Source organism: Podarcis vaucheri (assembly GCF_965113315.1).
Source record: "Podarcis vaucheri genome assembly, chromosome: 5".
Classification (NCBI taxonomy): Eukaryota; Metazoa; Chordata; class Lepidosauria; order Squamata; family Lacertidae; genus Podarcis; species Podarcis vaucheri.
The window spans coordinates 38,954,896-38,971,355 of record NC_138763.1 but is presented as its reverse complement, the minus strand read 5'-3'; the positions used below and the strand labels follow the sequence as shown (position 1 = coordinate 38,971,355).

Below are 16,460 nucleotides of genomic sequence, written 5' to 3'. Positions count from 1 at the left end.
GGATGTTATTTCAAAGTAATACTAAGAAAGCAAAGCCAGGGGATTTGATGTGCAAATGTTTCATGCGCTCCTAAAGCCACAGCTCCTCCCAAGCGGCCTTTGCCAAGAAATACATTACAAGCGGTATGTTAAGTACAAATTGTAAAGTATTTTGTATTGGCTTTGCCATTTCTGATGTGACAAGCACTGAGAGTAAAAACTGAATGCCAGGAAATCCTTCACCCTGCTCACAATTAGTTGGCTCAGGCCTAGCTCTTGCTGAGAGGCCAAGCTTCTACCAGGGTTATGCCATTTTAGACTCCTGGTTGGAGCTCACGTAATGGAGTCCCCACAAACAGAACAGGCACAAAAGATTCCTATACATAGAAAACTACTGTGCCAGGTAGAAGGCGAAAGGTATGATCTTTCTCCTTCATATCTAGTTGCAGGGAGCTGGATCAGGCCAAAGGCCCATCTAGTCCTGCAATCTGTTTCACACATTGGCTACCCAGCAGCTAGTATACAGGGAGTTTGAGGTGGGGTTTGTTTCTCTTTTTTTGCACAAAGTAATGCACTATTTATATAGGTTAACAACATTCATATATTACTCAAATTAAAGACTGCTAAGTGCTTTACAAAAGACAATCTAAAATATTCATTAAAAGTAGCAACACAAGATAACATTGAAACAAGTTACATAAAATGTAAATATAACTTTAAAAATACAAATATTTAAAAATATAAAATAAAAACAGCAATTTCAAAACTATTATACTTACTAAAATTGCATGTTAAAATTGTATGCCAGAATTACATATCTGCTAAAATGATATGTGAGCTCCAACCTTTATACCCCAGATAGCTGTTTTCCCACTTTGATTTTATTTTATTTTGCTTAACTTCATGTAGGAGGAAGATATTCTTTTCTCTTGCAGGTGTCAAGGAAGTACTTTCTGCTAGGATGAAGCCTTCTGCCTCACTCCAGTGCAACAAAAAGTGAGAATTCATTATGATAGTTATGTAAATAGGTGCAGGTTCGATTCTTAATGGTTGGGGTTACCCAGTGGCAAGAAACATGTCTAGCCTCACCACAATCCCAATGGTTCCACTGAGTCCAGTTCTTTATCTTGTTCCCTACACATGAAAATGAATGCCACTCATGCCCCCAAAGATGAAGTTGGTGCAAATTACAAGGAAAAGGCTCAAGATTAAACTTTGGAAAGAAATTTATGATAGCACAAACTAGTTCACCATGAAACAGACTGCCTTGGAATCTGTATATTTTCTTCATAGAGGTTTTTAAGCAGAGGATGGGCGACCACCTTGTTGGATGCTGTAGTCCTGGGTTTCTTGAATCAGGAGTGGTTAGACTAGATTACCTCTGAAATACCTTCCAACTTTTTGAGTCTTGAAATTTTGCCTTGGCTTCCTTCATATTTTCTAGCAGCTTTGCCATGGTTTTCTTCTGTTCCACTTCTTATTAGAAGTTCTGTGGTATCTTTCTGGAAACCCAAGCACACCCTGCCTTTCTGAGGCAACAGAAACTGGGAGCCTTTCCTTTTTTGCAAGTAGCTTCTAAGTTGACTTTACCACATGACCCTAAGGCTGTGTACACACTACACCTTTAAATTACATTTGGAACACATTCTTTCCCTCAGTGAATTCTGGGAACTGTAATTTACCTCTCAGATTTATAATTTCCAGCAGCTCTTAACAAACTTCGGTGCCCAGAATTCTTTGAGGAAAAGAATGTGTTTCAAATGTGCTTTAAAGATACAGGGTGTTCACAGCCTGAAAATGAAAATCTCGGAGGTCCATCCTGCCACCCGAACAAATGAGAACAGGGGATAATCATGAGTAGTAAGAAAGGGTAGTAGCGAAAAAGACACAAACCACTTTTAAAACCAGCCTTTAGGGGTCATTGCAAAACTGTCCATATCGTCTGTAAATTAAGGAAGTTCCACTACAGAGAGCACTCATTTTATTCCTCTGTCAGAGTTGAGCCTCCCAGTCCTAGAGTTACTCCACATTGATGAAACATTAGCCCAGGACACAAATATGTCTAAACTGACAATCAGGTTTCATAAATGACTTTGAAAACAACAGCATTATAAAATGTCAGTCCCTGAACTAAATCGATTCCCTGATGGGTGCCCTTGCAATCTCCAGTTGCCAATCTAGGGGTGAAAGGGAAGCATGGAGGAATGACTACTTGTGGGCTCTTGTGTATAAGAATGGGGGAACCCTCTCAAGCTCTTGATGAAAGCTGCCTTCTAGGAAAACTACTTTACCCAGTAGTGGGCCTTGAACAAAGTTTAAAAAGATGTGATGTTTATGTTCTGGAGTAGGGCAAGTAATAAGGGTTGACCAACTACTTCTTATTTGTTTCATACTTCAAAGATAGCCATGTTGGTCAATAGGGGAAAAAACTCAAATTTCACAGTGTGGTGACATCTTTATTAGGACCAACCAAAATGTCATAAAAGTGAGCAAGGTTTGAGTTCTCCAGAACTTTCCCCCAGGCAAAACAGAGTGGAGCGAAAAAGATGGCATGATGTTAAAGCCACAATATATGCCCTTTGAAACTACCTTAAGAAGGAATACAGGACTTGTGAAGACTTGATTAGATTTTAGCAATTGCTAGTTGTTAAACAGTTTTTCAAGATACACTAAGGTGTACTGGGCCAATGAAACAAAAAATGGATGATTCCTCATTTAAAACAAACAAATAAACATCCAGTGGTTAATCAGACCTACTTGTCCAATTTCTACAATCCCACTTTTTTTAAAAAAAAAACCATATTTAATTTGTTTCAAACATCCCCTTTATCAGCCTTAGCAGATACAAGTGACTCAGCATTTATTTACTGCAAGTTCATATTTGAGTTGTAATTAAGTAAGCAAAGACAGAGTCCTATGCACACTTGCCCTCAGAGAATGTTCCCACTGAAAATCAGTGGGTTTTATTATTTCTGGGTTAATGTGCATAGGATCGGATTGTAAGCAACCCACATTCCTCTTATCTACTCTGTTGCACCTAAATTGCAGCAATCAAAACTACTCTGACTTTTCTTCCAGTTCCAGTATGTTGCAACTTCATCCCTGCTCCTTTCTTTCTCACCTTAAAAAAAGCAAGTTTGGAGTAGAAAGCTATTTGGCATCAGCTATCTCTTGAGCTGGGACGCGGGTGGCGCTGTGGGTTAAAGCCTCAGCGCCTAGGGCTTGCCGATCGAAAGGTCGGCAGTTCGAATCCCCGCGGCGGGGTGCGCTCCCACTGCTCGGTCCCAGCGCCTGCCAACCTAGCAGTTCGAAAGCACCCCCGGGTGCAAGTAGATAAATAGGTACCGCTTACCAGCGGGAAGGTAAACGGCGTTCCGTGTGCTGCGCTGGCTCGCCAGATGCAGCTTTGTCACGCTGGCCACGTGACCCGGAAGTGTCTCCGGACAGCGCTGGCCCCCGGCCTATAGATGTGAGATGGGCGCACAAACCCCAGAGTCTGTCAAGACTGGCCCGTTCGGGCAGGGGTACCTTTACCTTTATCTCTTGAGCATCCCTGTGAGTCATTCAAAGGGGTGTGGGCCAAATGGATATTATGCCAATTATCTCATAACCTAATAAACTTTTGGCTGATATATGATTCAAGTACAAAATCACATATGTACCAAGCCAATTACAAAGTGTGCACAAATTTCAAATCTTAAAGTAGATGGAAGCAAAGGCCATATGACTTTTTCATATATGGAAATTAATTTCTTGAAACACACAGGCTCCCTTTGTAAGGCAATGTTGTTTGTACTTTGGTATCTTTACCCAAATATAACAATATTGCACAAGAAAGAACCCTTAGAATGAAAGGATTGCATTCAACAAAGTTTTACTCCGAGTAGATTAGGGTTGCTATATCCCCCAAAGTGAAAATCTTTGTTGTCATACGTCCAGGTTTTCCAGGACATTTTACCCATTTGGACACCATTTTGACGGTCTGGGAAAACCCGGACATATTGCAGCCCTGCAGTAGATACATTGAAGTTTATGAACCTAATGTAGTTGTGTTTGTTAAATTTCAATGCACAGAACTTAGTTGAATGCCACCCAAATATGTTGATGTTCCTACTCATGCAGATTGGATTCTGCTGCTAATACACAACATGCCATACTCATAAACCAGCCCCCCCTTCCCTTCAGATAGCATTCTTCAATCTCTCAGCTACTAAAGTTTTTTTTTTCCAAAATCAAGGTTATTTCGTAATTTTTATTGAGTGCAATTTTCAGTTTTTAGTACAATATTTTTTTGAAAGTTACTGTTACAAACTGACAATTTTGACACAATCAACAAGTTGAAAGGGAACGAGGGAAATGTACAAGAAGGCGCAATCCTTTACAGACATCTCATTGGCTATGTACACGGCGGGGGCTCTGTTGGCTGGGACAGTGCATGCTACTGCGGGAGGACTCTTCCTTCCTCTGCTCATCGGGATGGAGCATGTTCTTGACACGAGAGCTTGGCATCACCCTCAGGAGGTCACAGCTCATCTGCAAGGCATGGCCAGCTTGCCAGCGGAAAACAAGGACAGGTCTGCGGTGGTAAGCTTCGCTGTCAGGGCTGGCCTCTTTCCATGTCCTTCCGGCATCAAACAGTGGCATAAAAGTGTTCCTAAACAACAGCAGGGCAGAAACGAGAACAAGAAGAACAACAAAAGGTTAGCTTTTTAGTTTTTAAATTGTGCACACTCTTATAGCATTGTGAAGGCAGACATATTGATGGTGGAGGAGGAAAGAGGAGTCCTATCTGTTCGTTGTCACCTATTAATTTTCACCTATTACGGAAATTTTCATCTATAATTAATCAAAATATTATATTGACTAAGACGATGGCAATTTTAAAAATGAAGTTATTTATTTAATGCATTTCTAAAAATGCAGATAAGCACCATCTCATAAGAGACGATAAGCACCCTTCTATCTCACTCTGAAATGAATGATGCCCCTACGAAGAGGAAGTCTACCATAATAAATGTGTCACCTAAAGACAATTCCCCCCCCCATTGTTTCAGTTCTGTGCAGATTCATGCAGATGAAAACATATAGGCTCAATCAGCTAGACTTTATTTATTCAGGTGACAGCCCTAGTTTTAGCAATGAGTCCTGGCACCATAATATGTTCTTTCCATTGGATTATAGTTGCAGAAGCTTCTTGCTACTGCTTAGGAACTAACTACTACATTAAGTACTACTACCCAGTGCAGCTCCCCACTATGCAGAGGTGTTTGAGGGTTCTGGTACAACTCTATCAGAATTTATGCCATCATTATTTCTTCTGGCACATGAGATTCCCTTCATAAGCCCTGCCCCAGCTAACTAGCTTCCCAGGAGATCTATGATTTTATTGGTTCTGTAAATGCTGCAATACTGCCAAAAGGTAGTTCAGAACAGTTTTCAATGTCTTTAGAGCATCTCTAGGGTCTCCTGTCCCCGATTTCCCTTTTTTATCATTCATTATATTTTAATAAATTTCAAAAAATTCACATATACATTCCAACACATAAAAAACTTGTTATTGTGTTTATTTCAACTTCCCCTCCTGTTTTCCACGGTGTTTTTAATTTCTCACCCTTGCTGCACCCTATCACTTGTCCCTGAATTCCTGACTGGCTGGCAAGATCTGCCATCCAAACTCACCACCATTATATTACATGCATATACTGGAACAATATGAATGCACACACATACACACACACAGAGTCTGTATATTGCCATCTATGCCTTCTGCCTACTCTACTCTAGCCTACCTTTTCATTTTGAATGTACAACTTTCCTACTAACTTTTTCCAGAAATCAGCACTGAGTCAAAGGAAGTCCTGACCCAAATGCCTTTAAAACTGGTATCTTGAACCCAGCTTTGGAGTTTCTAGCCCATGTGTCTTCTTGACACCTTTCCCATCAGCCCAAAAATAAACTACAATGTTTTCTAGTGCACTGAGAGTTGGGGCTAAGCCAATGCTCTGTGCTCGTGTAGGAGAATCAAGCTCTCAATGACAGCATCTCTTCACACTGATCCAGTCCCTCTCCCCGTTCTTTACTTTTTTACTTGGGGCAGGAGGAGGACAAAATCAACAAAGCTCCCTATATCATCCTCAGCCTCCCTGCATGACTTTTCTGTGATTGTTCTATTAAAGCAATCTGTAAAGGGTGAATAATATTACAGCAATAACATACTTGGCCCTCAGCTACATTGATTTCTTTTCATGTTTCATTCGTAGGAAATCAGGTGTGGGGGGCAATATTTCCCCCCCCTTTCCCTTTTCTCTTTGGAAATACTGTGGTTTTCCTTGACCGCCCCTCCTCTGGTTTGATGCTAGGCAGAGGAAATTACCCCTTGCCTCCACTCTTTGCTACAGATTAGCTCCAGCTCTTGGATATGTTTGCTGAAATCTATGCCTCTAGGCAGTAGAGTTAATAACAGGAGAATTGACACCTCTATTGCCCTAATGCCAGCATGAGCCATAACTTTAATAAAACAGGGTTTGCTTAATGTTGCAGCAGTAATAACCCCTGTCCAAGGTTGCCTCCTTCCCCCTTTGTAATTCTCTCAGAAATGGCGCAAAATTGGCCTGCATTTTACCAAAAGCTCTGCATTGCTTTGGTGCCCACCTTCTCCTCAATTTGAAGTTTGTGATGGGGCTTGAGAGTCAATAATTTGTAAAATGGTTTAGGAAGTGCAAACACCAATTTACATGGATTTTGAGAACCTTGATTCACCACATATTCCTTGCTTATGCATTAAAGGGGTGAAGAATAATCCTTATTCCAGGAACACCAGACAGATAATACAGATGTATGCACCAGAGAACTGAATGCTGAATTATCTGTTAGCCTTGCCCTGACCCACTTGTGCCAGGCCGTCTGCTTTTTTCATTCTTTTAAGCCCTGCATATAAGGTGAAGAGCTGTAGCTCAGTGGTAGAGCTCAAACTTTGCATGCAAAAGGTCTCAGGACTGATCCCTGGTGCCTCTCTCCAATCTCATACCCTGGAGAGCCACTGTCACTCAATGTAGATAACACTAAGCTAGGTGAGACTCAATATAAGGCAGCTTTCTGGGAGAAAAAATAGACCAATGTCCTGGACAAAAGCGGAATAGGTGGCTCTCCATAGGAGTTTCCGGTACAGATGATTAAGGTTGTCTCTTAAAGAAAGAAATGACGCATCATCCGCTTGTGTAGTTAGTCCTGAAAAGAGCAGCAAAGGGTTGCCTGTTACCCATGCTGTAACAGAGAAGTGTAGCCCAGCAGCAAAATCCCATTATTTAGCCACGTCAGGGGGGCAAAGATACTTTTAATATACAATTGCACACTGGAAACATAAAACCGCCACATTAAAAAGCAAAGCAATTGACCGCTGTGTCCCCTTGCCTAGCTCCTGATAACTAGGGGCTGCCAACACAATTATACTGGGGCTTGTGTTCCACCAACCTAACTTACTGAAGCTTAAAAAATGTCCCTGCTGTGCCTGACATTTTGCTTCTCTTAAAATTCATCATCTTTTGGAATCAAATCATTTTTGCAAACCTAGGTAGTAATGAAACTTTTATTTATTAATCTGGGATTCACATGGGGGAGAAAAGGAGAAAGGGGGAGGGCAGAAACCAGTCAGAGAGAAATGCAGAACAGGGAAGCTTGTGGAAATTACCCGACAGGGAAAAAGATAAGTGCGTATGATAGGGTTAAACAGGCAAAGCTTAACATGAATAAAATCTCAACTGAAATCAGTGTGATTTACTTCCAGAGTTTAGAAGCAGGGTGAAAGGAAGACAGGAGTGTAACCAGAGGATAGGTGTAGAGTCTGCAGAAAGGTATGCCAGATGGAGCCACGCGTGTGTCAGAAACTGAGTTTTACAGCCCAGTCTAAACTGGAAAGTACATCCTATTGCTTTCAATGAGACATACTCCTAAATACATGTGCACAGGAAAAGATATCCATCTTTATATATCTTTATATATCTTGGGGTACTCTGAACTGAGCCAACTGTGCCTCACTGCACTCCTGCTTCTAAGACTGTACCCCACCAACATCAAAGGCAGGATACAGATTTTGCCTCCTCTGAAACGGTGTCCAAGTGCAGCACTCTCCCCCATAGAAATGAATGTCATCCATTCACTTACATGGAGAAATCAAAAGTATGTGTTCAGGAACTCTACCCCGCCCTTTGCCTCTGGTAATACCAGTGAAGATTTCCCCCAACTGCATTTCAAATTACAGCCGGTCTATTGTATCTCCTAGGGCAAAATGGGAATCAATGATGATGATGATTTTGCATTATTTATGTACTGCTATGAATCTCTATGGTGCATTACAAAGCATAAGAAGATAAATCCTTACCCTCCCCAGACACCTTGCAAATTAAAAATTGACATAGGGGTGGGGGGGCACTGCATATAGGCACATGCAAACAGGGAAGGATATGGGTTTATTTCAGTTACCCGTACTTAGGAGTAGTGACAGTGCCTTGGGAGGACCAGGCAAATGTGGCTTAATTGAAAAGATTGGTTTTGAGGAGAGATCTGAAGGCAGGAAGAGAGGCAGCATCCTTTAGATGTTCTGGGAGACAGTCCTGAGCTTAAAAGGCATCAAGAGCAAGCAAATTCATTTGAGGGGGCAGAAGATCTTTAGATGACTAAAGAGTGAAGGTCACAGGCAGGGCTGCCACAGGATATGATGCGACCAGAGAGATAAGAAAGGGCAGTTGGAGTGTAGAGGGCTTTGAAGACAAGCACAAGGAGTTTGTGCTTGATCTGGGAGAAGGCCAGAAACCAGTGTAGGGATTTAAGGAGGGCAGAACCATAAAGGAGATGAATGATTTTGGTAGCAAAGTTCTAGACAGAAGGGGGTGGGGACTGAAGCAAGACAACGAGTGGACCAGAGTGGAGACAGCAGCAGTTGTCTAGGCGAGAGCTGACCTAGAGTAGTCAATGAAGGATACAAAGGGAGGAGATTGTAAAGGGAAAATCAACATGACTTGGCAACAGTACGATGGCAGGCACAGAAGGGAAAGGAGTGAAAGATAAAGCCAAAATTTCATTCCTGGACAAGAGGAGGGTAGGTGGTGACATTTTTAATAGATACAGAAAATGATATGAGGAGAGGTGGAGTGCTTAGATAGCAGTATGAGACCCTCAAACATGCTAAGTTTAGAAATCAATGAAATGTCAAAGTAGAAATATGAAGCAGTTGGAGAGGCAGAACAGGAGGGAGACAGGTCTGGACCAGAGAGGTGTAGCCAGCTGTCATCAGCATGTAGGCAGTACTGAAAGCTATGGGATTTTATGAGGACATTCAGGGCCGGTGTGTCAAAGGAAAACAGCAGAGGGCCAAGAACAAATATCTGATATAGCCATGAAGAGGATGTTAGAGGGGAGTTTCAGGAGGGTGCAGAAACCAGATTGTAGGGGTCAGGAGAGGAGCAGGAGGAAAGGAAGTTGAGGCAGTGGAAGTAAGCAACAAGTTCCAGCTGTTTGGAGACAAAGAGAAAAAGGGAAATTAGTTGGTAGATGGACAGAAAGGGAGGGCTGATGCATTATTATTATCTTTTAAGGACAGAGGAACCTGTGGCATACTTAAAAGCAGCATGAAATAAGTCAGAAAGCAGAAAGAGGTCGATAATTTATATGGTGGAAAGGCAGGAGAATGAAGGGGCAGGTTGCAAGAAAGGACAGGATGAAGGAGGCACAGGGAGAGGTGGATTAGGGGTGAGGTGGAAACCGAGCCAGCTCCTATCTGCCTCTGCATGCCTCTGTAAAAGAGGTGATTTTTATACATACAATGTGAACAGATTCTCACATTTCTAAGACTATTCCTTGCTGATAGCAGTAGCAGACATAATAATCTATCCTTGAGCTCAGACCTGCAGCCTCCACAAGACTGTTCCACAAGAGACTATGATATAGCTAACAGTGATAAAACTACACTACTGAGATTTATTTGAGATTAAATGGTCCAATAAAAGTACAAAATGTTGTTAACACATCATATAATCTCTAGGCCAAACAGCACCCCCCTGCTTCAAATCTTCATGTGGCAGAAGCAGCGCTGCAGAATGGTGCACAGATGTTGTTACCCGGCTCCAGTGTAGAGTCAGTGTGGCTTCTGTGCCACAGTAAATTACAAGGAAAGGAGGGGAATGCCGGCTGTACAGATTGAAAACATGCCTGCAAATATGGAGCAATCCTGGAATAGGGTAGGCAAGATGAAAGGGTGGGGAGAGGAAGAAGCCAGAGCAGCCACTGTTGCCTCTAATTGTTCATACAAGCACTCCCTGGTTAGTTGCCCTAACAATGTCATCTCCCTAGGGAATCCCAATTGTCAGCTGAGTGCAGTTTCACACTTCACAGGGAGGATAATTTGGCAGCCACAATTAACTCAAATGGGGCTTTGATTCTATGAAGCGAGGCCATCATGTGGTTAAAAGTTATATATATATAAAACAACTGTTAACACTGCTCCCCACCAGGTGTGTATGAGACAAAGCTCATTAATTTCCAGAAGTACTTGAGAGGGAGAACACAGAGCAAAGACACAAAGGAAACTGCAGTATGGAACATAGCTCTCCACGCGGGGACAGACTCCCCTTGGCTTTTGCCATGACAGATGCAGAGTACAATTCAAAGTTCTGGGAGAGGCTGAACTTCCCCTTGGCAGGCAGTTGACTCATTCCTCCTAGAAGAATGTGTGCCAAGAGGAACATGTTCAAGAGGGCGAAGAATAAAAGAATCAGCACAGCAAATATAGAGATGAGGTTATTCTGGATGGCCTCATCCTTTTGTGACTCTTTCCTGTGAAAAGGCAGGCTGCACAATCCCTGCACGTTCAGACTACATGGAATGAACTGAGGAGGAGGGAACAGGATTGTAGCAGTAGGCCCTGCTTGCACACCCAATCCAAATATTATGCCTCATGCACCAAGCCTAAACAGACACTGGCTCTCTGTGCAATCTGAGGACCTGTGAAACTTCACATATTCCGGCTGTTTGTGCACAGGCTCTGTGAACTCAAAGCCAATGCAAGAGAAGAGTTTGGCGCTGACCTCTGCAATCCCACTCACCCTACTGCATGTTCAGTGCATATTGACGGTAGGGCACAAATTAAGACCTCCCTGAGGTTCAACTACAAAATTCGTTACAATGGACCTTGCAAGATGACAAAAATCTCATGCACCAACCTCTGAAAAGAAAACAGAACTTTGACAAATAGGATTTTTAAATGCTTATTGCATTTGCCCTCACATTTTGAGCATGTGGCTCTTCTTCTGTTTTTTACTGTGGCATAATTGAGGCTGATAAAAAATGAATCCATGGCAGGGAATCTCAAGCTCTTTCCCACCTGCTAGTTCTCTCCTACAACCTCCCTTCTCACCAATGGGAATGCCCTGTGCAGATGGAAATGTAGGTCAAGAACATTGCTGGGAGAAAGTGGTGAGCAGAGGTCATTTCCCCCACTTTCTGCAGCAAATCACTTTCTTCTTGCAAATGAGAAGCATAGGCTTGGTTTTGGAGACATGTTAAAATCTGCTCTCTTAACCCTTTGACATTTCGTGGAATTTAATCTAAACTTTACCTTACAATCTACACATTTGCATCTCACTACTATTTAAGAACTGCCAGGAATGTTTACCTTGGGTTTTATTTTCTCCTCTAAACAAGTCATAAAACTCTTAAGAAACATTCTGTATGAACTAAACTAGGCAGCCCTGCAGTTCCTCCCTTTTTATTTGTTGAATAAGATATACTCTGATGTGACTCAGAATTACTAAGGAAGGGAGCAACAAATGGAGAATCTTAAGACTGGATACAGTAACCAGATTTGTTCTCCACTTCTCTGCAATTTTCAGTAAGTCAACAGCCACTCTAAAATTGATGAGTTCCTAGTACTTTAGATTCCATAATATCTGGAGAGTCTGTGAGATTTAACAGTAATCAACCATAGATCATAGATATGATGAAAGGAATTTGCAAATAATTCTTGTTACTCTCTCTTTTTCCCAGTGTGTGTGTGTGTGTGTGTTCTAATTTGCTACAGATTCAATGCTTGCTTCCTAATTACTGGACTCACTTTCGCCCTAACAATGACATTATATGCTTGCTTTGATAAAAACTGGGAAATGTGAGGAAAGTAACTAGCACTATCAGAAATGCAACCATTACACAAATAAGATACTTGTGTTTTTAAAGTACAGCATCTACATGGAGAGGGACAAGCCGTGTAGCCCTTGTTAAATAGTATCTGTATACTACAGTGCAACTCCAGGCTTAGGGTACAAAACACACAGATTACTCAACAGTCTACAATAATGACAGCAACTGTGGTCTAGTTATGTTTGGAGGAACATACTCCTCAGCACAGTATATTGAAAACAGGATAATAGAATCATAAATCGTAGAGTTGGAAGGGACCACAAGAGTAATATAGACCAATCCCCTGCAATGCAGGAATCTCAACTAAAGCATTCATGACAGGTGACCATTCAACCTCTGCTTAAAAACCTGCAATGAAAGGGAGTCAACCACCTCCCGAGGGAGACTCTTCCACTGTCAAACAGCTCTTACTGTCAAAAAGTATTTCCTGAGTTTTAGTCAGAATCCCCTTTATTGTAACTGAAAGCCATTCATTCAAGTCCTACCCGCCAGAGCAGGAGAGGACAAGCTTACTCCATCTTCCATGTGGCAGCCCTTTAGATATTTGAAGATGGCTATCATATCTCCTCTCAGTCTCCATTTTATCAAGCTAAACAGGCCATGTCTGTTTATGTTTCTCCCTCAAATAGATCAATGGAAGAAGTAGACATTCTTGTTATATTTTTCATAATATGTTCATATCACCTGTCTCATCACTACCACAGCTCTTTCCCATTAACTGGAAGTTCAACAGAAGTACCACATATTTTGGCCTGTGAGTCACCCCATGACAGGGACAGAGAATAATCACAAATCTAGAAAATGGGATGGAGATGATAAACATGGCAGAGCAGAGCATCAGAAGTGGTATTGTGACATGGCAATAACACTGAAGAAAGGCCTAGGTAGAACAAGCTAGTCAGTTCTTCTGCACATATAGGCCTGGTTCATATATGGTAAGCCAAACTATTGTTTACTTGAACCACACAAGACATATGGGCTCCTGGAAATGAGCTTGCAGGTCCTTTGGTATTTCCCTGGTCCTTCTTACTGAATCATGATGAGCATAGCCAAAGATTGGACTACCATGCCATCTGAACCAGGATTCATAGTTAAGCTCTCTTGTTATGTACTGAGTTGAATAGGATCCAAAATGCAGCAGTCTGATTGGTCCTAAAACAATAGGATTCAGAATGCAGCAGTCTGATTGGTCCACAGGAGCCACCCAATCCAGCTCCAGGTGGAAGTGAATCTGCAACCTGATTGGCCTACAGGAGAATCCCAGAATTAGCCAATCACATAGGGCCCATTATGTAAATAATGTATATAAAGCAGACATTCTGGGGGAACTCCCATTCCTCCTCACCACTATGAGCTGAATAAAGAGCATGAAATCCACTCTCACCTCTGAGTATATTTCATCTCTCCTCACTAACCATGAGTTGTAGTCAAAGTTTATTATTTGCTGTGGTCTGTTCTTAGCTACAGCACCACGTGTGAAGTTTAACCATGAGTCCTGTTTGGACCTACATGCTAAGTCAAACCTTGACTTAGTTCAGTGCAGTATGGGAGCAAACAGGCCCAATGACAAACAAAGTGGCCATAAGTGTTTCTCCAAGATCCCACATGTACACACTGTCCTGAGAAACAACAGTTTTGCTAATGCAAACCAGACCGTGGAGTGTGAGCTAGAATAGTCAGGTGGCCTTGCTATAGGCTATTAGCCAGGAACCAAACTCAGAGCATATGGGAGAAAAGGGAGATGTTTACTAGAGCACACTATCACACAAAGCCACTGGCCTCCACTTGTTCCACTGTATTTGGAGTATGCTCGAAAGAAAGTCATGGTGACCATCTGGTCTTTCCTTTAATGTTGAACATCAGGATATTTTTCTCCCTTCAAACTAAACCAGTGCATCTATTCAATGGAAGAATGGGGAAATCGGGGGGGGGGGTCAAATCACAAATTCAGTTCTATATGCCCCTTCCTAAAAAGTTATTGCAAAAGTTTGTTGTTGTTTTTTTAAAAAAATCTGAAAATACTATTATTTATTTAAAGATGGGCTAGTGGTGTCTTGTACCAATTACTCATCTTCCTGATAGTCTTTGGAAATCACAATTTGCATTTTAGATAAGAAACTCTCCAGGCATCCTCCTCCTGCAACACTGTTCTTGGCATGGGCTATATTTCATGCTGTCAGTCCCACTCATTGCTAATTAGCATGGAGAATTGCAGTGATGTTAACCATAATTTTCATCCCTTCTCCCCACCTTCAAAACAAGGGTTTGGTTACCTAATGAGACCCCTGAGGATAATCAGAAAGAAACAGGGACAAATTCAATCATGGTGCAGCTCTGGTAACTTCAGTGCTATTACTAGCAGAGGGAAATAGTTCTAAAGGGAAAAAATAGACACAATACACCAGTGGGAGAAATAAAAAGTAAGGGGGAAATTATTATTTTTTTTAAGTTATAGAAGGAGTAATTTGGCATAATATGCAAGAGCACAAGATGAAGACTGGACATTTGGTGTAGCTCTGCCATTAAATTTAGCCACCGGGTCTCTATTTGTCACACTGAAATTTCAACTTAAAATGGGGAGGAAATGCTTATGTATTCAAAATGGATTTTCCCAGTATTTTACAAATATCACACCTGACTTTAAAAACGTATGAGATAAGAACTATTTGGGCAATAATGATGATAAGGATATGCTATATAATTTCCAAATGCACTTTTAACTTCCTCATATGTGGACCTGGAGTCTGGTTACATGTCGCAATCACCACCTGAGAAGCAGCCAGGGTGTGACTATTGAGTATCTGAGGCAGGCTTCCCCAGCCTTTTTGGCCAGAGAGCACATCTCAAAATTTGCAGGATTGCGGGCAGCACCAGTCACACAATAGCTGCTAAGGGGTGTGTGTGGCATAACACTAAAAGAGAGAGACAACTACCCCTGACAACCTTAGGCTTACCATGGGAAGTCAGTGACGTCTTTGCTGGTCCTGAATCACACAGTATTGATTTTGCATACACACTGGTGCTGTTGCTGTCTAATAGCAGCAAGGAGCATTTTTCAGCACCAGAATGAATACACACACACACACACACACACACACACACACACAGGGTGGTCATGCCTTACTTTTAATTCACAGAAATCATTTAGAAGGTCTCTGTACATCTTGCCCTATAACTTTCTTTCCAAAATAAAAAAAAAATCCTTCCAGTAGTACCTTAAAGGTAAAGGTAAAGGGACTCCTGACCATTAGGTCCAGTTGTGACTGGCTCTGGGGTTGCCGCACTCATCTTGCTTTATTGGCCAAGGGAGCCGGCATACAGCTTCCGGGTCACGTGGCCAGCATGACTAAGCCACTTCTGGTGAACCAGAGCAGTGCACGGAAACACCATTTACCTTCAGCTGGAGCAGTACCTATTTATCTACTTGCACTTTGACATGCTTTCGAACTGCTAGGTTGGCAGGAGCAGGGACTGAGCAACGGGAGCTCACCCTGTTCCGGGGATTCGAACTGCTGACCTTCTGATCAGCAAGTCCTAGGCTCTGTGGTTTAACCCACAACGCCACCCGTGTCCCTAGTAGTACCTTAGAGACCAACTAAGTTTGTTATTGGTATGAGCTTTTGTGTGCATGCACACTTCTTCAGATATGTGTGCATGCACATGAAAGCTCATACCAAGAACAAACTTAGTTGGTCTCTAAGGTGCTAGTGGAAGGAATTCTTTAATTTTGTTTCAACTACGGCAGACCAACACGGCTACCTACCTGTTTCTTTCCAAAGTGTTAGAAAAAAGGAAAGTCACAGTCTAGGCCCCATGCCCAAGGGCACCTTTGAAAGCCTTCATGGCCACATGGCACCCACTGGCGCTGGGTTGGCAACCACTGATCTAAGGACACCCTCTGGACAATCAGCAGTCAAGGACACCTTGGAATGACATCATTCTTGGTGTCATGCTCAGAGACCAGGAAACACTGCTGACTAACAGGCCTTTGTCTTTTCACTATCTCATTCTCTGCTAGCTGAATAGTGATAAGGAAAAAAATTATCACCAACAGTGCCTCGCTTTCATGTAACTTGATGTCAAGCAAACACTTCCAGTTTATTCACGTTCTCGTGGTCTAGAAGGCACCATTAGAATTCTCAGCTGCCATAACTGGTCTGCCTCTCATATGATGAGTGTAAAATGCAGCCAATTGCACAGTGACAAATGATTGTTCCTTCAAAAACTGTCCCGAGGTCTTATGTACTGTATTTTTTTCATCTATAAGACGCCTACATGTATAAGATGCCCCCTAT

The 16,460-nt window shown here is 42.1% G+C and overlaps 1 protein-coding gene across 15 annotated transcripts in view; it reads right to left on the bottom strand.

The window, feature by feature from the left end:
• Positions 1-4,211: 4,211 nt before the first annotated feature.
• The window catches only part of EPHB1 (EPH receptor B1), a 355,581-nt gene continuing 343,332 nt past the window's right edge, over positions 4,212-16,460 (bottom strand). For 10 of the 15 annotated variants that reach the window (XM_082221749.1, XM_082221750.1, XM_082221754.1 and 7 more), the window contains one exon: positions 4,212-4,633. In XM_082221749.1, the coding sequence (XP_082077875.1) occupies positions 4,369-4,633 (265 nt within the window). In that variant the 3' untranslated portion in view covers positions 4,212-4,368. The remainder of the gene's footprint in view (positions 4,634-16,460) is intronic. The other 5 variants (XM_082221742.1, XM_082221741.1, XM_082221746.1 and 2 more) reach the window with 1 other exon arrangement.